The sequence below is a fragment of the Diplotaxodon limnothrissa genome, linkage group LG2 (assembly GCF_057381915.1).
Source record: "Diplotaxodon limnothrissa isolate DT_005_m linkage group LG2, D_limnothrissa_male_GT1.1, whole genome shotgun sequence".
NCBI lineage: Eukaryota > Metazoa > Chordata > Actinopteri > Cichliformes > Cichlidae > Diplotaxodon > Diplotaxodon limnothrissa.
The window spans coordinates 30,327,378-30,352,688 of NC_140597.1; the positions used below are offsets into that span (position 1 = coordinate 30,327,378).

At 41.0% G+C, this 25,311-nt stretch overlaps 2 protein-coding genes across 2 annotated transcripts; one reads left to right on the top strand and one right to left on the bottom strand.

Moving 5' to 3' along the window:
• The first annotated feature begins 711 nt into the window (after positions 1–711).
• LOC146638688 (uncharacterized) lies at positions 712–4,650 on the top strand. Its single transcript, XM_085362189.1, has 2 exons — positions 712–1,857; positions 4,059–4,650. The coding sequence occupies exons 1-2, from the start codon at positions 899–901 to the stop codon at positions 4,294–4,296; spliced, it is 1,197 nt and encodes a 398-aa protein (XP_085218315.1). The 5' UTR covers positions 712–898; the 3' UTR covers positions 4,297–4,650.
• mapk9 (mitogen-activated protein kinase 9) lies at positions 4,316–24,702 on the bottom strand. Its single transcript, XM_085362181.1, has 12 exons — positions 24,524–24,702; positions 19,573–19,719; positions 16,348–16,477; positions 15,988–16,046; positions 15,522–15,660; positions 14,980–15,145; positions 12,061–12,132; positions 10,878–11,060; positions 10,480–10,604; positions 10,336–10,399; positions 10,115–10,186; positions 4,316–7,113 (listed from the first exon to the last, which is right to left on the bottom strand). The coding sequence occupies exons 2-12, from the start codon at positions 19,686–19,688 to the stop codon at positions 6,977–6,979; spliced, it is 1,263 nt and encodes a 420-aa protein (XP_085218307.1). The 5' UTR covers positions 19,689–19,719; positions 24,524–24,702; the 3' UTR covers positions 4,316–6,976.
• Positions 24,703–25,311: the final 609 nt, after the last annotated feature.

The following is a 25,311-nucleotide window of genomic DNA, read 5'->3' on the forward strand; positions in this document are numbered from 1 at the left end:
AAGATGTATACTATACAACTGATACCCTCTATATAAGAGCCATTCAAAGAAATCATTAAGAGCCCCAAATTATCAGGACTATTCACCTATAGACTAAACGTTTGACCACTTTTGTAGTATTCAGGTGAATGAAGGTGCATGAGAGGCAACAAAAGAAACTGAATAACAATAACAGTTTATTTGAGGAGCTAATTAAATCACATGCATCTAAGAGCTTACTAAATAATATCCTGAGTGATCTCAAGGGTACGCCACCCACTGACAGAAAAACACTCTGTTAAAAAGCTTGTCTGTAGCGCCACCATGTGGTTTTTTATTCACTAATGAACTCCTCAGGAGTTCATGCTGTGAGCTTTTGCTTGCAGTACAAGCGGCTGGTTACGACTTGTAGTGATGCAGAATGAGTGCATTCAAAGTAATTCCAGTAAATTTCAGCCTCGTGGTTTATATATTTTTTAAATGCACAAACATTGTGTAGCAATTACAGCTTTCATAGAGTGTTTCACACTTTGTGCCCATGGCCATCATCTATTTCTGTGGTCCCAGTTATCTGTGACAGTCTTCAGGAATGGTCCGGACTATATTACACCCTCTTCCCTCCCCCAGAAGCTGTGCTAAAGTAACAGCTGATGTCAGTCCTGCTTAAAGACACACACACACATATGAACACACATGCACACAGACCACACTGGCTACTCGGTCAAAGAGAGCCAGCCAAAGGGGAGTAGGGCTCCTGCACCTTCCTCTCCCTGCGACACATCAGCACTTGGCACAGAGGAGGCGCCATACCACGCTTCACAAATCCACAATCCAAGCCTTTAATCCCAAATTACAGCAGACTTAAAAGGGGAGGGCAGTTATCTAACTCTCTCAGCACCCCCATGTGCCTGCTTGGATCATGGAGCTGCACTGCCTTCCTACTGATACCCCCACCACAGCCAGCTCCTGCTCCACGGATCCCCCGTACGACAACTGCCCACCTTTTGGCCAGCGAGAGAGAGCCAGGGAGAAGGAAATGGAGAGTGGAGTTGTGTGCCCTGCTGTAACCAGACTCCCAGGCCCCCAGAGCCCACTGCCTGGTCTGGCCCCAGCTGTGGCTGAGGTTCAGACAGTGGTCGGTGGGGGAAGAGGGCTTGGCATTTGGCCAGCTCACAGCTACTGCAACTGTAAAGAAGGCCTGGGAAGACAGGCCTGGGAAGCAGAGCTAAGCAGAGGCATAAACACAGCAAGAGGAGGAGACAGAGGAGGAGAACAGGGGTGTAGCTGGGGAGTTCATGTGAACCAAAGCCCAAGCCCATCACAGAGTGAGGAGCACCGGAGCGCTCTGTCTCTGTATGATAATCTCCCTGATGCTGAAACATCAAACAGCCTCCAGGACTTTGACACAGAAACAAGCCTCCAGGAACACTTGCAGGAGCAGATGCACAAAGCTGTAGCATCCAAACAAATCCAGGGATCGATGGAGGATGACTGTGCGACTGAAAAGATGCTCAGTAAAAGATGTTCTAGCAACCAGGACCAGAAACCAGACCAAGATGAGGAGCATGAACCGGAGCTACAGCTGGACTCAGGATCCTGTAGATTAACAGAAGGGGACCTGATGCAGCATCACCACCTCCCTACGTCGCTTCCTCAACATCTTACACAAAATTCCGCTCAGATGCGTCAAACCAAGTCTCACGACCCACCGCTGTGGCCTCCGGCTGATGTCAAACAGCCAAAACAGACATCGTCTCCCAGAGTGCCCCCTCCATTACCCCTGGCAGACCCCTCTGCCAGTGCTTTACGCAGCCTCCTCACCAGCCTGCAGCACCAGATAATGAAGCAGAGAGAGGAATATGAAGCACGGATAATCAGGTAACGTCAGCTTGTTTTTCTTTGTCCTACATTTTCTATTTATAAATCCCCAACAAAGATTAATTATGCCATGTGAAACAATATGAAGTATCTTAAAATGTAACGTGGTGATGCTTTTGGCTTTAATATTAGCATACACTTACAGCTCAATGACTTTAAGAATTTTCCAGCCTGTGGTGTATTTTCAATGAAGGGTAACACACTGTTCCCAGGCAAAGAAAGTGTGTACATGTGTCCACTCAGCTGTGCTGGTGTGGTCCATCAGTTGACTCCAAGCTTCACCCTACATCCTGTTTGGTTCACAGATCAGCGAGAGCCGATTCAATTTTGTCATAGTTTCCCACAGATCTCCTCATGATGTGCTATGATGGAAATGCTGCTTGTATACACACGAAACTGCATTTTGGATAACTAAAGTTGGGATTTGGGTTTTTTAGTCTGGAAATGGATGTGCATCTATGTTTGTGGCAAAATACTGGCAAATTAAGAAGAAACCTGCTTTTTTGTTGCCATCTAGTTAGCCAGCAAAAAAAAGAAGCACAGCCCGTGTGCATGACATATAGACCAGCTCATGACAGTGGAAAGAGAGCTAATTTAAGGGGCCATGCTGCTGACCTAGACACAACACATACCTCATTTATTACTGATATAGATAGACCAACACTCAGAGTAAGGTAATGCATTGGTAGTAGTGGAGATGACAATCCTTTTAGCTCAATAAGGATGGTATGAAAAGTCACAAAAGACAGCTTTAACTCTGCGCAATACAAATTTTAACATTAGATGAAAATAACCAGGGTAAACACAAAATGCAGTTTTAAAATAACCATTTTATTAATTAAGGGGGGAAAAGCTATCCAAAATTGTGTAAAAAGAAAAAAGAAAGATCAATTGTTCCCTAAACCTAATAACTGGTTGTGCCACCCTTTGGAGCAAGAACTGTAATTAAGCATTTGGAATAATTGGCAGTGAGCCTTTCACTGTGGAGGACTCTGATCCACACCTCTTTGTAGAGTTGTTTTAATTCAGCCACACTGGAGGGTTTTCAGGCATGGACAGCCTGTTTGAAGCCATGCCAAAGCATCCGAGTTGGATTTAGAACTGGACTTTGACTAGGCCACTTCACTACCTTCATTCATTTTGGCTCATCATCATGCTGCATAACCCAAGTGTGAACGGATGGCCGGACATTCTCCTTCCGGATTTTCAATAGTTACAGCAAGTCATCCAGATGCTGAAGCAGCAAAACAGCCCCACACCATGACACTACCACCACCGTGTATGACTGTCGATATGACGTTCCTTTTATGAAATGCTGTCGTTTTTTTTGCCAGATGTAACAGGATGCAAACCTTGCAGAAAGTTTAACTTTGCCTCATCAGTCCACAGAATATTTTCACAAATCATCAAGAAGTTTTTTGTTCTGTTTTTTCAAATGTGAAACAAGCCTTTTTCTTTCTGATCAGCAGTGGGTTTCTCCTTGGAACTCTACAATGGAGGCCATTTTTACCCAGTTTCTTTCTTATTGCTGAATCATGAACTCTGACTTTAACGGAGGCAGGTGATGCCTGCCGTTCTTTAGATGTCGCCGAGGTACTCTTGGAGTAACTTTGGTAGGTCAGCCATCACTGTTCCATGTTTTCTCCATTTGTGGATAAAGGCTCTCTCTGTTGTTCACTAGTCCCAAAGCCACAAAAACAGCTTTGTAATTCTTTCTTGCTGGGCTTTTTTTTTTTTTTTTTTTTTTTAAATAAATGTGTTACTGTTTGAAACAAGTTAGCCTACTTCAGTTTGTCAGATTCTATTTAAGTGACTGCTTAGTTTAACACATATGGTAACAATGAGGCCTGGAGGTGCCCTGTGAAACTGAATTGGGCTTCCCAGAAAGTGTGGTTAATCATAGTTAAGTCATGATTTAATAAGCTGGCAGTGTTACTTTTTCATACAAGGTCAAGTAGGTTTGGATAGTGTTTTTCCCCTTAAAGGAAATCATTTAAAAACTTTATTTTCACTCAGGTTACCTTGGATATTAAAATGTGTGTACTTTTACACAGGACTGCAATGATGCTGTTGATATAAGGAACGATCCAGTAATCCATCCTGTCATTTTTAAATAAATTAAAAATAAATTTGTATCCTTCACCCTATTTTTATCCTTTTTAACTTTAATATTGCTTCTCTTTTCCTCCTCACGTCATCAGTCTGGAGCAGAGAAATGAAGAGCTACAGATGGAGGTAGTTCGTCTGAAAACAAACCTCGCACAGCAGCGGCACTGGTACCAGGTTGTGCAGGCGAAGATCGTGGAATCTGAACGGGCACGGGCTGCCGCGGAAGCACACAACACCACGATGCAGAGGGAGATGGAGCAGTTTTTCGACATCTTTGGAGAGCTCAACAACGAGGAAAAGAAAACAGAACACATTGTGCAGAGCTTTTGAGAAAGCTTATGATACGAGCAGTGAGTGCAAAGAGTAGGAAATAAATGCACAAGATGAGCTGGTCATTACACTCTAACGAGGGTCTTTTATCACTATGTCACTAATAAAGCAATGTACAGTCATTTCCTCATGAAGAATCTGAGAATTGCACAAAACAGCATCAAAGAAAGAAAAATAATCACTGATGTCCACTTTATTAGCTGAGTATGGGCAAAAGATGTTGGCCAAAAGGTCATTTTGTGGTCATTGCAATCACAGAGGACATCTCTGGAAATAAAAGGAGGAACAAACCGAGATGTACAGTGTATACAATGGAGTCTTTTCTTTTAAAAACATAGTAAACACATGAGATAACCTGAGCAACGTGATGCTCAGTCCTTATCTGCTAAGATTTGGAGAGTTGGATGGCCACTCCTCAGGTCATTTAAGGCATGACTGAAAGAATAAGGTCATGGTTGTGTACAACATAGTGCATAAGTTCTCGGTGACTCCATAGTGTCTTCTTTCTGCATGTCCATCACATGTGCAATCAGTTATGAAAAAAACGTTTAAAAAAAGAAGAACAAAGGGGGGGGGGGCGCAGTATCTGCACAGTCCATTTATCTTTGACTTTCAATCTTCAGTTGAACTCAGGACTCCACAGTCTCACCCACGCTTAAACCACAGCATGTCTGCTTTCTCTCTGGGAACTTTTAAAAAACCTGGACAGCTGGGTCAGATTATTCAAAGGACGAGTGCTGCACAGCATGTTCTTGTAAAACATACAACACACATTTAAGGCCAAAAAAACCAAAACAACAACAACAAAAAACAAACCCTCGTAAAACTACAACAGCTCCCTAACTCTAAAAGCTTTCTGAACTAAGAACGGAAACGTACTGTGAGTGAAAGAATGCTCTTGAATGCATTTCTTTGTATAGCAAGAACTACAATTTCTTACAGGTGTGAAGCCTTCATGCAGGTTAAAACGTGTCGTCTGATTTCATGATTCATTGTGTAACTTTTCCAGCACTAATGGAATGGTTTAAAAAAAAGAGAGAGAGAGACAGAAAAAAAGACAAAAGGGAGCAGTCCACACGTTTGTCAATGAAACGTTTTGACAAGAGGCTTAATTCCCACGGGCGTCACTGTGGTTGTGTGCAACACTCTGCAAGAACACACAAAAATAAATACAAGTATCTTGTTTTGCCTCTTCCGGATGTACAGGATTATGATTTTTTTTTTTTTTGATGTACACACTTATAGTCAGTACCGTAAGTCAAATAAGGGTGATTGCAATATATATATAGATATAGATATATGTAGCTCCACAGACATGTTGAATTTCTTAACCAAACAAGCACATCCTATCTATTTGTAATGAAAGGGTCTACAGCCACTATGAGTGACATCTTTACATACAGTACATTGTATCGGGAAATAAACAGTAACACTGCAATCACAGCTTCCCCTCGCTGTCATGGGGAAAAGCTTAAAACCAACATCACTCAAGCCAATTAATTATTCAATTAAAAACAAAAACACTGTGCAGAACGCACCGCTGTAGAGATCTGCAATACTTTTGATGAAACTTTTGATCAGTGTTTGATCATGATTGATGCCATCAGTTTATGGTAAGCTTTTGTTCTTTGTGGCGTAACATGCACTAGAGCAGGTCGCAGTGTGATGCTTGCCTGCCCCGATTTCATGACGATGACCTCTGGTCTCGAATTGCTAAAAAAATAAAACTTTTAAAATACAGGCGTACAAAAACAAACGACTCCCCCACGTACTACTGGCAAATCAATATGGATGCATACACCGCATATAGGCAGGTGATCAAGTAAAACAATGGAGAAAACAGAGAGCACAGGTATCTTTTACCTGCAGGCAGCAGTTCCAACGACAGAGCGGGTAACAAATTAGAAAAATAAACCTGTCCATTGAGACTAAAGAGAAAAACTAAAGACATAAAGGGACAGAACAAGTGTATGTGGAGTTAAAAAACAAAGAAAAGAAAGGATGATGATGGCTGTTAAGCCCCTTTCAGACATGTACCCTCTCCTGACGGTGTCTGAACATGTTTGCTTCATGTATTCAAACCTGTGATGGCAAATCTCCTGGGTCAGACCTCGTAACAGTTACGTAACACTTCCAGCACAGCACAAGACTAAGAGCATGCAGGACATTAACGGTAACGAACACCAAAAGGTGTGCCGCGAACGCGTCTTTGTGAGTTGCTCAGCTCACAAGAGAACGCCCTAAACAATAAAATATGTGCATATTAACATTTTAGCTCATAAACTTGGTTTGCAATAAGATTAAAACATTCCTCATTTTCATTATTCCCACTCATGAAGAAAGAGATTTGTTTTGGAGCCTGTGTGGGAAGGTTTTTCTCAGCAGCGCACGCACGCACAGAGTACCCCTGTTTGAGAACAACTCGCTCAAGAATGTGTTTCCGCTTAACTAAAGGCAATGCTGACAGTATTCAGGCATGTCATGTTTGTTGGTTTGAATCCATGAAAACACCGATGTAAAACTGACCGATGTCTGAAAGATTGTGCTGTCACTTTAACAGATTGCTGACTTCACCAATGTTACATATTCCATGTCTGAAAAGGGCTACTGATGTTTGGAGAGCGAAAACTGGAGATGGCAGGCGGGCAGACAGAGAGAGATGTGTGGAAAATGTCTGTGTTCAGTGATTCTCGTCCAGAGGTCCTGTCAGTGTGTCGATGCTGCTGCTGTCTGTGTCTGAGGCCAGGGTTTGCTCTGTGGACATGGACGAGATATCGTTGGCTGAAGAGGACTGGGAGGCCGAACCTGACACCACATCTGACACATTAAACACAAAAACAACAGACAGAACAGGAAATTTAGCTGCATATGGCAACAACATTTACACTTCCTAGTACATTGTTACTGGAACATCCACTCACAGCCGCTCTATTAGGTATACAGTGGGGCAAAAAAGTATTTAGTCAGCCACCGATTGTGTAAGTTCCCCCACCTAAAATGATGACAGAGGTCAGTAATTTGCACCAGAGGTACACTTCAACTGTGAGAGACAGAATGTGAAAAAAAAAAATCCATGAATCCACATGGTAGGATTTGTAAAGAATTTATTCGTAAATCAGGGTGGAAAATAAGTATTTGGTCAATAACAAAAATACAACTCAATACTTTGTAACATAACCTTTGTTGGCAATAACAGAGGTCAAACGTTTACTATAGGTCTTTACCAGGTTTGCACACACAGTAGCTGGTATTTTGGCCCATTCCTCCATGCAGATCTTCGAGAGCAGTGATGTTTTGGGGCTGTCGCCGAGCAACACGAACTTTCAACTCCCGCCACAGATTTTCTATGGGGTTGAGGTCTGGAGACTGGCTAGGCCACTCCAGGACTTTCAAATGCTTCTTACGGAGCCACTCCTTTGTTGCCCGGGCGGTGTGTTTTGGATCATTGTCATGTTGGAAGACCCAGCCTCGTTTCATCTTCAAAGTTCTCACTGATGGAAGGAGGTTTTGGCTCAAAATCTCACGATACATGGCTCCATTCATTCTGTCCTTAACACGGATCAGTCGTCCTGTCCCCTTGGCAGAAAAACAGGCCCATAGCATGATGTTTCCACCCCCATGCTTCACAGTAGGTATGGTGTTCTTGGGATGCAACTCAGTATTCTTCTTCCTCCAAACACGACGAGTTGAGTTTATACCAAAAAGTTCTACTTTGGTTTCATCTGACCACATGACATTCTCCCAATCCTCTGCTGTATCATCCATGTGCTCTCTGGCAAACTTCAGACGGGCCTGGACATGCACTGGCTTCAGCAGCGGAACACGTCTGGCACTGCGGGATTTGATTCCCTGCCGTTTTAGTGTGTTACTGATGGGGACCTTTGTTACTTTGGTCCCAGCTCTCTGCAGGTCATTCACCAGGTCCCTCCGTGTGGTTCTGGGATCTTTGCTCACCGTTCTCATGATCATTTTGACCCCACGGGATGAGATCTTGCGTGGAGCCCCAGATCGAGGGAGATTATCAGTGGTCTTGTATGTCTTCCATTTTCTGATGATTGCTCCTACAGTTGATTTTTCCACACCAAGCTGCTTGCCTATTGTAGATTCACTCTTCCCAGTCTGGTGCAGGTCTACAATACTTTTCCTGGTGTCCTTCGAAAGCTCTTTGGTCTTGGCCATGGCGGAGTTTGGAGTCTGACTGTTTGAGGCTGTGGACAGGTGTCTTTTATACAGATGATGAGTTCAAACAGGTGCCTTTCATACAGGTAACGAGTGGGGGACAGAAAAGCTTCTTACAGAAGACGTTACAGGTCTGTGAGAGCCAGAGATTTTCCTTGTTTGAGGTGACCAAATACTTATTTTCCACCCTGATTTACGAATAAATTCTTTACAAATCCTACCATGTGAATTCATGGATTTTTTTTTTCACATTCTGTCTCTCACAGTTGAAGTGTACCTCTGGTGAAAATTACTGACCTCTGTCATCATTTTAAGTGGGGGAACTTGCACAATCAGTGGCTGACTAAATACTTTTTTGCCCCACTGTACCTGTTAAACTGATAATGCAAATACCTAATCAGCCAATCGCATGACAGCAACTCAGTGCATTTAGGCATGCAGACATGCTCAAGACAACCTGCTGAAGTTCAAACGGAGAATCAGAATGGGAAAGAAAAATGATGTAAGTAACTTTGAATGTGGCATTGTCATTGGTGCCAGAGTAGTCTGAGTGTTTCAGAAACTACTGACCTACTCAACCATCTCCAAGGTTTACAGAGAATGGTTTGAAAAATAGGAAATATCCAGCAAGCAGCAACTGAGGCTACAATTAACATGGGCTTACCACAGGTTTGAAAAATGTGACATTTAGATGGTAGAGTCAGAATTTGTCGTCGACAACATGAAAGCATCCTGCCTTGCATCAACAGGTCAGGCTACTACTGGTGATGTAATAGTCTGGAGCATATATTCTTGGCACACGTCGAGCACCTTAGTACCAATTAAGCATTATTTAAACATCACAGGCTACCTGAGGACTCTTGCTGACCATGTCCAGTGTATCCCTCTTATACTAGCTTCTTCTGCTAACAATCTCGAGCTGCTTTCTTGAACATGACAGCAAGTTCACTGCATTCAAACTGTCTACACAAATGGGCCAGATCGCAATCCAGGAGAGCTTCTTCGAGATGTGATGGAATGGGAGACTCACATCATGGACATGCAGCCGACAAATCTGCAGGAACCGTGTGAGGCTATCAAAGCAATATGGACCACAATTCCTGAGAAATGTTTCCAGCATCTTGTTGAATTTATGCAACGAACAATTAAGGACAGTTCTGAAGACAAAAAGGCAGTCCAGCAACGTACCACCAAGGTATACCTAACAGAGTGCATGTGTCCACAATGGCACATTTAAGGATACCCATCTTATGGCCCATGAGAATGCCAGCAGACTCCTTAGCTACAGTAGGGCATTAAGATACTGTAGTTGTTTTAAGAGTATTGTACTGAAAGACAATATTTAGGGACAACTACTGTTTCCACTGCTGCATACTGACATATGTGTGTGTGAACGAAAAAAAAAAAAAAAAAAAAAAAAAAATTATATATATATATATATATATATATATATATATATATATCCACATACATGTACACACTGTTCTAGGACCCTTTTGCGCCTTGTGAACATCAAAGTGAGTGTTTGTTTTGGTGAAGCTGTCAGTGTGAAGCGTTTTTCAAACAGTGACACGTCCAGTGAGGCTGCAGCTTTGGGCTTATGCTAACAATTTTGGGCTGATAGAGGAAAACTTTGTACCTGAGCAATCTTCTTTCATTAGACCATTCTTGTTCCTCTCCTCCCAGTCAATCACCTCTTCATAAATAAGTTCTGTGGAGAAACAGAACAGGTTAATGGCTTTCAGTGGTGACCACACTCATGCCTGCACGTTCAACACAAAAGCAACAGCAACAGTAGAACAGCAGTTGCCCGGTATGGTGCGCTGCTGGTTTGCTTCTCTAGAGGTCAGTGTATCCCACCTTTCCACTGCTCAATAGTGTGCTCTCTCTCTTCCAACTGCTTGTCAGAAATCTGTGGAGGAGGCTGTGAAACAAAAGGAAATGTCACACACAGCCGCAGCACTGATGAAGTTTACCACAAATTGAGGGGAACTGCTTGCTCACCGCGTCGGCCTCTGCCGGGTCGTACCACACGTGAATGTAGGGGTGATTAAGAGCTTCTTCTACAGATATGCGGCACTCGGGATCAATGACTAGCATTTTGGAAAGCAAGTCCCGTGCTTGACTTGCTGTTATGACAACACAGGAAGGGCAGGATTACTATGGAAACAGGCTTACGACATCATTAAATTTAAGTATTCTGTTTGACAATTGAATATTGTCCCTGATGGTGTTTGGCCAACATGTCTGTCAATGTCAAGATTTGTTCCGTTTTATTTAATGATGTGACCTCTTAAACGACAACATTACACCGCAGAGTTTTACTAAATCTATGCAGTACAGGAGTATCATTGGATACTAAAAATAACACTCTACATAAAGAGAGTATCAAAAATTCTTACTCTTCAATTTGTCATGTTCTGACTCAGAAGGGAAGGCCCAGTCTGGGAAAAGCTCGGCAAAGCTGACACCAGGATACTGTGGCTTGTTCATCACATAGTTCCTCACAGTCTCCATCAGTCGGTTCATAAACTCTAGACTGGGTGTGCCCAGAATCTCAATCACCTTATTCCACTGGTCGATGTCTAGAAAACACACTTGTTATGGAAATCTCCAGTAAATTGATGGGCCTGTGCACATGTAAGCAAGTGAAAAGAACAGATGAAAAGGTACAGAATAGATCCGACATGTACACTAAATAATTTTGTATGAAAGCTAGCAAAGGTAAGCCTTAATTCACCAAAGCATAGGAGAGATGAAAATTTTGACCTTACAGGATTACCAATTATTACCATTCACTCAGATTAACAAGAATTTGTGCTCTAAAGAAATGTAAATGCATCAAATAGATGCTGAGTCATTTTACTGTCAAATAACTACAAAAGCAATGATTTATATTGAGAAGCTACAGATGTAACCACATCATGGCAACATATAAAAAGTCCCTAATCTGGGAACAATGGGTATCTGTCCCAATCCATCAGGTGGATATTGGCCAATTTCAGTTTAGGTTAATTTAGCCACTCTGTTAAGTGAACAGAGCAGTATTACAACCTGAAAAACCATTTTAGCATGGCTAAAAATACAGATGTGCACGGTCTGTTGACTTACGTCTGCGCAAGGCAATTACTTCAAAGGATGGGAAGCAATCTATCATCGACTCACACTTGTGCCCAGCATCCATTCTCAGCTACTCGGGTGCGAATGCAAAGGGGAAGCTGGGAGCTAAGAGGCAGCTTACATATGTAACAAGAGAGATTAATATTTATTGAAGAGAAACGGGAATTAGAGCCTGACCTATAATGGATGTATTAGGAGTAAAAACTTCTCTAAATTATCAGTGGGTTGTGATCTGTAAAATAAATATTTCCTATCAGTGTATAATGAGTTAGACTCTGCAGAGAAAACACAAAACTTTAAGTTTAAACTCAGCCCGAGTGTTTTGTAAATCGTAAATTCAACAGCTGAGAAGATGCGAGTGTGCCGGGAGACCCACAAGACTAGAAATATTTGATAGAGTGTGAATGACGATGGAGGAGGAGGGACAACAACTGGCACAGAGACGATGAGAGCTGCGAAGGATACGATCAGTGCCCTGGAAGATGACGCTGCCCTTTACCATCTCTCCCATGATACACCCCACTGACCAGATGTCCACTGGGAACAGAAAACGCACAAGCACGCACAGATGCACACAAACACACACACATAACCACACAGAAGAGATATTAACTTAAAAGTGACCAGATAACATCAACTAGATAATACAATCCACACTGAATGTATAGTAACATAAAGTGACACACAGAATGATGGAAATCATGCTCTATGGATTCAAATTTGAATGAGAAACATTTAAAATGCGAAACACGAGCTCTCATCGGTTTTGGTGCATCTGCCAGCAGAGTCGCGGCCTGAGGCTTTCATCATAGCCATCTTCAGGCTTTTCTTTCTCTCGGAGTCAGTCTCAGCTTTCCACGCCTTTCTCCACAGCCTGGCTTATCAGTTTGCACAGCTGTTGCTCTCTCCCTCATTTTTCATGTGTGTAATTGCACGCACTTAGCAGGACAGGCTGTATTTCGTTTCTCTCTCTCACTCTCCAAGTCGACTGCTTGCTTGTCAGTGGTCGTCAGGGGCAAATACCCATCAGCTCCTCTTTTTCCCTGAAATTCAGCTTCACTAAAAATTAAAAGTTCTCTCTCTGAAAATATCTCCAGAGAATCTACTCCAAGTCCACTCAGCCATTACATAAATGTAAACACTTGGCAGGTTTCACTCCTATAAATGATTGGTCTCACAGCTTAGCTACATTCTTTGAAGAGCAGTTCAAGGACTACTTCCATTTTGCAAACCTACCCCAATATGATGAGTCATATTTCATGCTCCACCCTGTAATTAACCCAGGTCAGAAAAGATTGAGATAACCTGTCTGTTTAGCAGATAAATAATATCATGGGTCAGGTTTCTATCTCTGACTGCAATGGCTATACTGACAACTACACGGCTCTACACAGAGTATACATTTCTCAGAATATTAACTTAACTATTGCTTTGATTCCCCCCTCCAGATGTGTTTTATACAACTAAATAAACAATTCTTGCCTTTAATAAACAAAAATATCTCAGTGTCTCCTGGCTCCAGACAGAGCAACCAACTGTTGTGTGAGATGAACAAGAAAGGATACAGTCCTTTCCAGGAAAGAGGACTTTGTGAGAAATCATTTCAGCCATTATGCAGCCAACTGACCACAGGTCCACTGCAGCAGAGTGGTGGTATAGTAAACATATTTGTTAACATCATGCTAATATATCAAGAGTCAAACTTACTATGACGAGTCAAAATCACCATTAAATGTTTCCACTTTGTACATGAGAACCATTGCTAATATACACTCACCTTTCACTTTATTAGGCACACCTGTTCACTGCTCACTAATGCAGATACCCAATCAGCCAGTCACATGACAGAAACCCAATTTAGTCATGCAGACATGCCTCAAGATGACCTGCTGTAGATCATAGTGAGATTCAGAATAGGGAAGAAAGTAGGGCTGGGTTTTGATTATCGATTAAAATCGATTCTGGCTTGGATAACGTGATATTGATTCATTAAAATCCTGAATCGATTTTTAAATATAAATTTATTTTGCCTGAAACGCCAGAATCTCAGGTTAAACCTCACAAAATTTCTACAACCACCAAACAGCTAAAACAGTAAATGAGAGCAGGTACACGGATTCTGCACAAAGATGTAAAAACAAAACGCAGACCCGGCGCATCCGAATCAGTGAGATGTTGCCTTTCTCACGCCGTCGGGGCTGAAAGCAGACTGATTTTGAAGCGTCGGCGGGCACTTTAGGTTTACGTCCTTTTTGCGCTCGATTCTGAAGCTGCATCTTTTATCTCTCTCCAAACAATATTGACTGAACCAGCCACTAAAGATGATCCAAACTACGCTTCACATAAACATCGTCACAAATTTCCTCTTACTTTTGCTGTTTTGCTTCCACCACGATAAAAATCACACTTCATGTAGAGCTCTCTCTCTCCCTCTCTAAATCGATAATCAAATCCCACCCCTAGTTATTACCCACCAGTCTACAGTGTCAGTCGCTGTTTGTTTTTTGTTTTTTTACTTACGACAAGAAAGCCTCATTTCTGCTGTTCAATACTGAACAAATTTAAACTTTTTAAAATTATGCAAAATTGCAAAATGCTTAGCTGTGTCTCTAATCAAACCTCAGTAACTTTGCTCTGCTTCGTTTTTGATCTACTGCACAATATTTTTAAGGTCATCTGCTACAAAAACCCAGACCAGGAAAACCGCCTTCATGTTTTTCTGTGTTTTATCCTCAGTTACTTTGACACAAAGGAATCTGCTGTGATGCTCACACCTTTGATAAAGTCTCACAAGTGTCAGCTTTCTTTTTATAGATATAAAAATATAGATATGTACTGATAAGTGATCAGAATTATAATATTTCTGACTGTCTGAGGCAAAATTTCCCCGATTCAAATCAAATGAATCGAATCGGATTGTGGATCGAATCGATTCGGGACCTTGTGAATCGGATTCGAATCGATCCTAGAAATCAGTGACGATAACCAGCCCTAGAAGAAATGCAATTTAAGCGACTCTGAAGGTGGCGTGGTTTTGGGGCTGCTGATCTGCTGGGAATTTCCCAGTTCTGAAGGTAGAAGGGAGACCAACCAAGTACCAGCAGGGTGCATCTAATAAAGTATTCAGTGAGTGTTGTTGTTTGGGGTTTTTTTTGGGAGCATTAAATTAATCATAAAGTTTAAAAAAACCTGGCTTTTCGAGAACATGAAGAACTCCAGGGAGCAGCTTGTATTGATAGTCCTGATGGGTTAAATGATTTTCGGACACGCTACATAAAGTCATGTTAAACAGATTATTAGAAAATAATTATTCTGAAAGAGAGCAGTGTTACATGTTGACCAAGTAGTGTTTAAAAGATTTTTTTAAGGCTGGTTTGTACTCACCATTTTCCTTGTACTTCATACCGAGAATGACCTCCGGGGCACGGTAATATCTGGTCACCACGTACGGGGTCATCATGAAATTAGTGCAGGCTGTCCTAGCTAAGCCAAAGTCCAAGATCTTTAGTGTGCAATCTGACTTAACCACAATGTTACTGGGCTTCAGATCCTGAAGGGGGAAAAAAAATTCGATAAATCTTTAGGAAAACAGGCACAATAATCTTAAAGTTGACAAGCAGATGGAAACGTAATACAACCATTTTAACCACTTTATAAAGTAAACTTTGGAAGAATTATCTAAATACAAAATGAATAATGTTATTTCAGAATCAAAGATATACTCATTGGCTAATGCTAAAATACACAAAACAAGCAAAAGTTTAAATAAATGCAAATTTTTTCATGTATTAATAAATATTAAAGAGCTGTCAGGTTACAGACACAACATGGGAAACGTTACACTTTTAAGCGCTATTTAAGTATTAAGTTACTGTGTTTTCAGAGTGACTCTTTTAGCCAGCAACACATTTACTGCTTGCACTTACCCTGTGGATTATGCCAGCAGAGTGCAGGTGCCTGATTCCACAAAGGATCTGGTATAGCAGGTAGGACATCCTCTCGTGGTCTAGGTCCATATGGATCACCTGGCATAGGCTGGCATCCATTAGCTCCATCACCAGATACCTGAGAGGAGGGGAACAAGTGCAAACTGTGTTTGTGTGCTACTGTGCGAGAGCTACAAGTGCAAAGAAAAGAAACAAAATAACAGGAATTTAAAAAACAATCAGAAAGAAGACAAAATAAGAAAGCAGATAAAGGAAATGTGACAAAAGCAAAGCGTGAAAAATAGAAACCAGAGAGCGAATGAAAGCAACGCAGAGGATTAGAGAACGTTGGAAAGTAAATAAGAGGATGTTTGTTAAATGAAAAAAAGACGCAAAATACTTCAGCTTAAATCTTTGCATGTGAGAGAAAACCAAAGCAGCCAAAAAACACTTGAGTGCCACTCACAGATCCTGAAATTCCTCCAGGGACTTCTGAGGCGTGAATACATTGATCAGACGGATGATCTGCAAGCAGAGAGACAAGCCGTTACTCTACTCTGTCGCTCTCCTACCTACTGGTGAGGCCCAACTAAAGGCACAGCAGGGCTTCTGTTACCCCAAACCAGAAATGTTATATTTAGTCCAAGGAGATGACTTGAACTTAAATTTATATTACATATGTTCTGGCTACCTCTTAATATTAGAAATATTGTCCAACACATGAGAAGATGGAAATTATCAACTTTAACATTTTTCTGCCACACCTCGGTTTAACCTTCATCAAATGTTCAACACATTTTATTGCAGGTCGAAAAAGAAGATTTACATTTTTGTGGTTGACACATTTGAGCAGCACCAGCTCCCTGTAGGCGCGCTTAGCGTGGGTCTGGTTCTGAAAGGGCCGACACAGCTTTTTCACTGCCACTGGTATACTGAGGACCGTATCTAGAGCAGAGCTGCAACAGATTTCATTAAAGAAAAAAAAGACAGAGACAAATGTTAGCAAAGAAGAAACTAAGTGCATCCCAGAGAAAACAGCTTATTCAAAAATTCCTAGTTACACATTCAGTTTCATTCACATTTTAAAAATAGTAAAAATAAAAATATAATTTTTTACGACCCTACTTTAAACATGATCGGGGCTGCACAGAGGAAAATAATCAGGTGTGAAATGTATAGTTTTCAGGGTTTTTATCGGTTTTCAGCGTTATTTTGTTATCATTTTTATCGTTTACTCTGTTTTCCTGGGTCTTTTTACGTGTGTTATGAATAAATTTTCTTTTTTCCGGTACCGGTACTAGTTTTATTTTGTTATATTTATCCGCGACACCTTAAAGGCTGGTCCATGAAAATATTGTCGGGCATAAACCGGTCCGTGGCGCAAAAAAGGTTGGGGACCGCCGACCTAAACCACAGCAGTTTAACTCTCAGTAAAATGTATTTATATAGCACTTTTCACAGACAGAAATCACAAAGTGCTTCATAATAAAACCTACGAAAATAAAAGTATAACACAACAATGCAAATTAATAGAATACAACATAAAACAGGTGTGGGGTGCGTGTGAGGATAGATGACTCACGACTGCAGACCAAATCTACCCATGGGTTTGTACCCATAAAGCAACCTGAACCCGAACTGAATGGGGGCAGTGATTTACTGAAACATGTACAAAAACACATTTAAATACAGTATATGAGTGAAAGGGAGACTATATATAATTCCAACAAGTTTGAAAGTTAAAAATTGAGATGAACATCTTTAAACGTCTACACAGCCTGAGCCTGAGTCACGTAGTCTTCAGGAATAGTTCTCCAGGCTTCTTTAAGTAGATTCAAAGCTGTTCTTTGGATGTCATTTTCCATTGACTCAACTAAGGAAATCTGAATAAATTGTGTTTCTGTCTAACAAAGTGCCTAAAGACACACATTATATTACATTGGTTCTTTGCTAATATGTCTGTTTTGTACACCTAACTTAAGGGATCAACACTGAATCATCCCATAAGATATGTATATGTAAAATATGTATTTTACCTGGTTAATGTGTGTGGCAGGGCATGCTCTGCAGCGCCGCTGCAGGGGAGGCGGACGCACCTGAGCGCCACCCGCAATCACGCCTCGCCGCCTTGACATCTGCGCTATCTGTGCTGTTGTGTTGGTATGTGTCGGGCTGTGAGCTGAAAAGCTACAACTGGCTGTATGTGTACAGCAACCGTGTGTGAAAAGTGGCCTATAAAGAGGTGCTGAAAAGCATGTTCATGCAAACATCGTCGGTTCTGCCGTGGTATGTTTACAATGGGACTTCTGCTCCTGAACCTCTGCTAACCTCCAAATAACTTCTGCAGAAGTTATTTGGAGAGGAAAGGATAATGGCTGCTGAGGAAAGAATGCCATTGGTCGAAAAGAGAGGTAAAACGATTTCAGTGGTGTGGAAACATTATGGGCTCGTGGAGTCAGACGTGGATCAAGTAGACATAGTGTGTAAACTTTGCTACGGTGTCGTAGCTGCACCACAGAGCAACACTACAAATGTATTCAATCATTTGAAGACCGCTCACAAAGTGACATACGATCAAACAATGAAGGAGCAGCAACTTTAGTTGACATACCTCAATGTCAGTTTGATGCAATTGTGCATTGTGTGGCTGCACAGCTTGCCTTGATGTTTGGTTATTTGTATGCATAAATATTATGCAGTATTTTTAAGTTCACTAAAAATTAATGTTTACATTTTTCATTTAGTTTTTATATTGCAAACATTTGCACTGTTATCAGTATTTGCACACTATTTTATATTATTTTTTGACAATCTTTAAAGCCATTATTCAACACATTGTTATTGTTAAATAAATATTATCAAATAATCGAGATCTCAATTTCAGTGAAAATAATCGTGATTATCATTTTTGCCATAATCAAGCAGCCGTAGTTCACAATAGAGAACAGCTGCTGACATAATATGGATCTGAAGATCCATAATTGGCCTACCTGGGGTTGAAAGTCTCGATAAATGCACGGCGTTTTGGCGGGTACACCGGCTTCCGCGAGTGTGACGCTTATTTTGAGCAATGAAAAAATAATAGAATATAATTTTATTTTTATATTTCAATATCACAATAATCTTCCAATTTAGAACTACAAGTTAAAAAAGAACTAACATAAATAAAATACACTTCAGCTAAATACTTCCAGTTTATTTTCCCAAACCACGCGGAACCGCAGGTTGCCGACCCCTGGTGTAAGTGGTTTAACAAACAAAAACACAAAACAAAAATACAAATCTTCTGAAAATGGTCAGGTACATGGACTGGCCTCAAAAAGCAGCCAATCTCCAAAGAAAACCTTTGAAGACCATCAGAAAGCCTGGAGAAAGATTGCTCAAGAACAGAGCCAGAAAATCTGGCTCCTTGGAAACAAAACAAAGAAATAATGGCTCAGGACTTTTGCACAGTACTCTGCAAGTCTGACATTCAGGGAAATGTATCTAAAATTAAATTCAAGCTCCGTTTGATATAATCATGTAGCCAATAATGAATTAAGTCAAGGGTGCCAATATTTCTAATCAATAGCTTCAACAAATGTGAGATTTTCAGCTTGGAACAATGATATTGACATAACAGTACTTTTTCCAGCAACATTTACACTCATGATGGAAGCAAAAACACAGCTGACACTACTGATCACATTAACTGTGTCTCTATTTAAGAGTCGCTGCAAGCTGTGACACTTGATAATGAGCCAGCTTATCTAACACCTGACCCCAAAGGGGCTCAACCGATTCAGCAACAATCACTAACATGTGAATTATACAGCGTCAGATCTACACCGTAACCCCATTTTAATCCTACGCCACAATATTCTAAGTAACCTACACCTCCTGAGAAATGTAACTATGTGTTAACTTGAATGGTATGGAAGTTTATGGTGTAGGGAAAAAAGGAGTTTTTGTTTACTATGCAAGTTAGAATGCAGATTTCCCAAAGCAGTCTAAAGTTTTAACCTGTGCCCATTTAATCAATCAAAGACTGAAAAAAACTTCTTTGTCTTACCAAACAATGCCTTGGGCGCCAGAGCCAATGGGCCGCAGCTGCTGGTAGCGCCTGAGTACAGTGAAGGTGGAGTCCACCACCTGAACACTGTAGAACTGCCCCTCCGCCTCACTCATCCTGCTGAACAGTCAGGACCACCAGCGCTGTCTGCAGGACAAAGGAAAACAAAACAGATGAATATCACCACGTTCTAATCTCATGTACGCTCTCCTCTGCTCTCCGTTTCAAAGTGTGTGAAAAGGGCTGGAGAGGAGCACACAGCACAGCTTAACAGATGAGAGACAGGCTCAGTTGAATGTAGCATTTTATTGAGGTAAAAACTTTGAAAACCTTCTAAAACTAAAGATGAACTTGTGTGTTAGGGCCCAAAAAATATCTAATCCAAGATTAACTTTGACTTGATTTGCATGGAACTTTAAATGCTTTCATTGATTAATTGATAACCTTACGTTTCTCCAATATTTTTTATGATAACAGAAGCATAAGGCTGGAGCTAAAGGCTGAGCCTTTAATGTTTGGTGTGCTTGTTAAAACAGAGGAGAGAGAAAGCTAACAGCTTACAGTTCCCTCAGTAAACACGAACATACCACGCACACTCACACAGGCAGCATTTAGCTTGAGTCTCTTCATTATTTCTTGAACTGCATCCAGCTTCACTACAAGTGTGCGTTCAGCTATCAGCACTGGATGAGCACATACATGTTAATAAATTACACGATGTGTTTGAGTGTTTATAACAAAATATGAAAGTGTTTCTTGGCAATAGTTTATGTGCGCATGTGCATACATCTGTGGGCGAGAACACATAATCGTGTAGCTACGCAACACCAAGCAGTCACGGCTGTTTGTCATTCCTTCAGAAGACAGTCATCAGTTTAAAGCAGACCAATTTTTTTCCGCCTTTAGCGGGGAACAGCGAGACAAGCACTCACTGGATTTCGTGGTCACAGACACAAAGTACTGACGAGAAAAATAAAGGATGTTTATGATCAAATGGACCAGAAAAAAAAACCCTGTAAAGCTAAAGTCACTGCAATAAGCAAAGAGCTACATAAGGAATTAGAAAGAGAACTGCTGTCAGATATCAAAGTGTGTGTCTTTAGTTTAAATGTTCAACTGGAGACGGAAACATTTATTTAAAAATTAATCAAAAGAAAATCTAATAATTGTAGTTCATTCTCCAATAATCAAGAATTAGCGTGCAAATTATTTCAATTATACATTTACCTGAAGGTGATGCGTATTCTGAGTTTTATACAAGGAATACATTTCAAAATTAGCTGGAAGAAGGGGTCACATACCACTGTGCTGCATCACACTCAGTAAGTGCCACATTGTTGAATTAAGCTAGGCCATCAGTAAAAGATCACTGTCTGGAGATCAAACTAAGTTCCTTCAAAACCTATACATGCCTCAGCTGGGCCTTTTCCATGCCATGTAAAGCATAACAGCCACTGGTAATTGTTTTCAAACATGTCCTAAATAATCTCCAGTGCATGTGTGTGTGTGGATTTTCATTGTTCGCTTCGCAGTTTTAACTTCCATTTTGAGATGAAGAAAGAAAGTTATGTGTAAATAATATTACTGGTTGATATGCACTGGTATAGAGCTATATCAGCCAAACATTGTTATCGACAAATAAGGCGACATTTACTGATGGCACTGGTCCACGTCTCTGCTTGCCATTGTATATGATTGTTTATTTCCTACTGTGGTTTGTTATGACTTATTTGCCTGCTTGTAGGCCGGGGTTTTTGCCCATGAACAAACACTGGGAAAAAGCCTTCACGTGTAGGAGGTACCGATCTGCAACCTTGCCATTAGTCAGATGAAAAATGAATCCTTCTCAGTTACTTTCTTCCTCTGCCTGTCTCCTCTCTTTCAAACATAAATCCAGCTGGCTCTCTGACTACACCCAAAGGAAAAACTCCAAAGACCTTTACTTCCTTCATTCTTTTTGTTTTTCACAACTTCTTTGGCTTTGTCCTTTTCCTATTGTGCTACTAACATCCCCCTCAATTGCCTCGTTCCTACGGCCTCCTCACAGATATCTCCAATGATGGTCCTGACAGATATATATTTTCATGACTGCTGTGACTGACACGCAAGCTGAGCTTTTCTGTTTACATACATGTAAAACGTAGGTACAGGCAAAACAGCATGCTAATACCAAAGCTGTACTGCACATCTCAACAGCACAGATCTTAGGCCACAGGACACAAACACCTTCTGCTAAAAAATACAGAAAAGACTATTTTAGCCTCACTGACAACAGCATTTTGAGATATTTATATTTTTTCATATAAGAGCTGGTGTGCAGCTTTTGCAACACACACATCAAGTTAAAGCATGCTCTGAGGAGACCATTACTCATAACCAAAACCACTGTAGCTTCATCAGTCACCTGGTGCCAGGTTAGTCACAACTACTGGGTCATTCTAAAGTCGATTCAGCACAAACACTGACAGGGAACAACTGTTTGATTAAAGCTACATACTGCTCAGAAAGCCAAACAGAAACATAGGCAGACACCTGCCACAGTTCTGGGCAGCAGGCTCTGAGGAATTTATTTAAAATCAAAAGGGAAATCGATCGTGTGGAAAAAAGTTCCCCAGAGATTCCTCAGCAACTGTGGGTACACTAAAAGGAAGAGACATCCCAGAACAAACTGCTTATGAATGATACCATTAATCATTACTAGCCAAGGTTAAGGGCGACACTGATGCAGCTGATCCTGTGAATGCAGATAAACTGCTAAAACACTTTATCAATCGCTACAGAGAAAACAAACAAAACACTGCTTTAGGTTGATGATTATTTTAAAAAGGATGATTAAACCATGTTAACCACAAAACTGCCTATTAATCTCAAAGCTTACAGGGAACACTGTCATCAACAGTGTCTCCATTTTTTCCCCTCAGACTGAATTAAAGGTAGACGTAGCTACTATGACATCATCCACTGGTTTGTGAAGTCCTGTTTTAACTCTTTTCCACATAAAGACGAGATTTAATGACCTCACCCGTACCCTTAATGGTGAGTTTCGATACCTCAGTATATATCAATAACCCTGATGACCTCACTAATGATGCAAACCCAGTCATTTTGTTCTATAAGCAGGCCTGAAATATGACAGAATCCGCTCAGTTCAGAAAAGAGCTTCAAGGGTTACTCGTAGTAAGAGTAAAAGCCTCGAGCCGAGTGTTTTCGCCGTGTCATATCTGGTTGGTGTTTTGAAAAGCGATGTGACAAGCGAGGGGTGAGTCTGACAGTGACACCGCAGGCTCAATAAGCACACCGTGTGTGATCCTCCTTTCTGAAAATTAGAATACCCAAAATTTACTAAATGGAGTTTATGTTGTATCGAAGATATGAGCGACTGAGCTCATTATGTCATCAGGAAAGTGTTTACAGAGGTCAAGCCTGAGGTCTGTTTTCCCGTAAACTTCTGCAGAACCGGAAAACACTGGTATCGGGGCCCTTGTGGCCATTGTTCACACATTCTCACTTACACAGTTATATATATTTACTCCCATAAATCAAGGCAGAATATAATCAACCAGTTGGGGAATATTACCTATTATACAAACCCTCCTGTGTACTATAGAGATTGAAAATGTGACGTCAACAGCGGAAAACACCAGCCCACGTAGCCATTTGAAAAAAAAAAAAGAAAAGGCTTAAGATACTTCTCAGTTGGTTTCACTTTTCAGGCCTGGAAGCCTTATTAATTTAATTTTTTTAACTGTTTTCTATGCAGCAATAGTTTATCAGAATCAGAATAGTATAGAATATCCAGCTTAGCTGGATGTTTTCTTAGTGCAAACAGTGTTACAGTTTTATGCCTGAGAAAATGTACTCAAATAAACTGTAAAGAATACAGTTATCTGGAATATGAATGAAAAGATGGGGGTTACGTACTCTTTCTCTTACCTGATGATACTTATTACACTAATCCATATTTATGCAATGGTATGATGATCAAAGAGTTGATGAGAGAAGTGACCTTCACACAAGCATCATGGACCTCAACCAAAGCTCGTGGCAGTGACTGTTCAGTTCAGTCTAGTCCAGGCTTGGGGGTCTGACGTGGCCTAGACTTGGGAGTTAAGATGGGGAGTCAGTGAGCTGGCTATGAGATCATATTAGCATGGCCTGAAGCCTCAGAATCTCATCTCGATGTAGCAGAGTTACAAAACACAGCAGGGATGGGTAAAACTACACGGGAGTCTACTGCTGCTGAACTAGACACACCAAATTAGTCTTTGAGAGCAGTCTCCCGGGGAAGAAGAAGGATGCAAATTAAAACACAGCAAACTTGGACACACTCTGAACATCCATGTGATCCCACTAAAAAGTTCAGTGCGCACAAAGTGGCTGAATCACTGACGGGCTCGCCTTGCCAATGACATGCCAGAAAAACCTAGCTTGGGCTGTGAAAAAAAAAATCCCCCTAGTTTTCATTGCATCTGCACCTGCGCTTGTGGTGACTGTGGTTAAGGTTTGTGAGCAGGCCTACACAAATGTCATTAATTTGGACTACATGTGTGTTTTCGAGGCTCTGTGGGTAAGGTATGCGCACTGACAGCTAGACGACGTGAATTTTTAGCATTTCATAGCGCCACACGCCTGCTCTACAACAGACACACACACACACACACACACACACAGTGAGGTATGAAGTCACCCGGGTATGACACACCGTGGCCGCAGCACTGTTGGCACTCGGTGCTTTAACACAGTCAGAAACCATCGGTTTACACAGCTAAAGTTACACCAGCATTAACGACATCTGACTTTCCAAAACCTCAGTAAAGGTACGAAGTTAGCAGGGCCTACACTACCATTGTTTTTCAATTCTGTGGGCAGCAATGCGGTAGTCAGGCTGAACTGTAAGCTCCGGCGGACTAGAGAACGGGCAGCAGGATGCAGCTGCTGCGGCGAGACCTACCTTCTCCCTTCGCCTCTCCCAGGGCACTCCCATGCATCGAAAATATAGATAAAACACTCCCCGAGCTCCTCAGGCACAACCTGGGCTTGGAAAAGTTGAAAAGGACGGTCGGCCCGGCTGTCACGACTGACAGACCTTCCTTTAGTTCCTAGCTAACTCCAGCGGCAGCACGGACGGACGGGTGCGGAGGAAGGGAACGCCACAACAAGCAGAGACCCAGCACAAGCATGACGTCATCACGCAGAGTTTACGTGGGCGCAAAGTTTTTTTTTCTTCGCAAAACTTGGAAAACTTTTTCTTCTTCGTGTGATTGGTTAATGTAATAATGTTTGTGTTTTGAAAAATTACAAAAAAACAAAATAATACTAATAATCCTATGAGGGCACAAATAAAGACACACAAGACAAAATCAATAACTAGCCATAAATATTAGAATGGGGATGTGGTGGGGGGAATGAACAGACAGGTAAACCTTTTGAACAGAATGAATTTTCAATTTATTGATTGGCAGTTCCCATTTGTCTATAAAGATACAGTATAAAACACAATCATAGTTAAAGATACAACTCCAATTTTATCAGTCTTCCCCATAATAATAATAATTAAAAAAAAACAGTCAAATACAGAATATTATTATTAGAATCATTATAAACCCATTCAAATGCCTGAAACAAAAAACAACACACAAACAAAAAAGCAAAAGAAAACAATTATTATTAAAAGTTATGATATATTATTTGTTTTTGCTGCATAAGTGCTTTTTAATTTATTGAAATGCTCAACCCTAT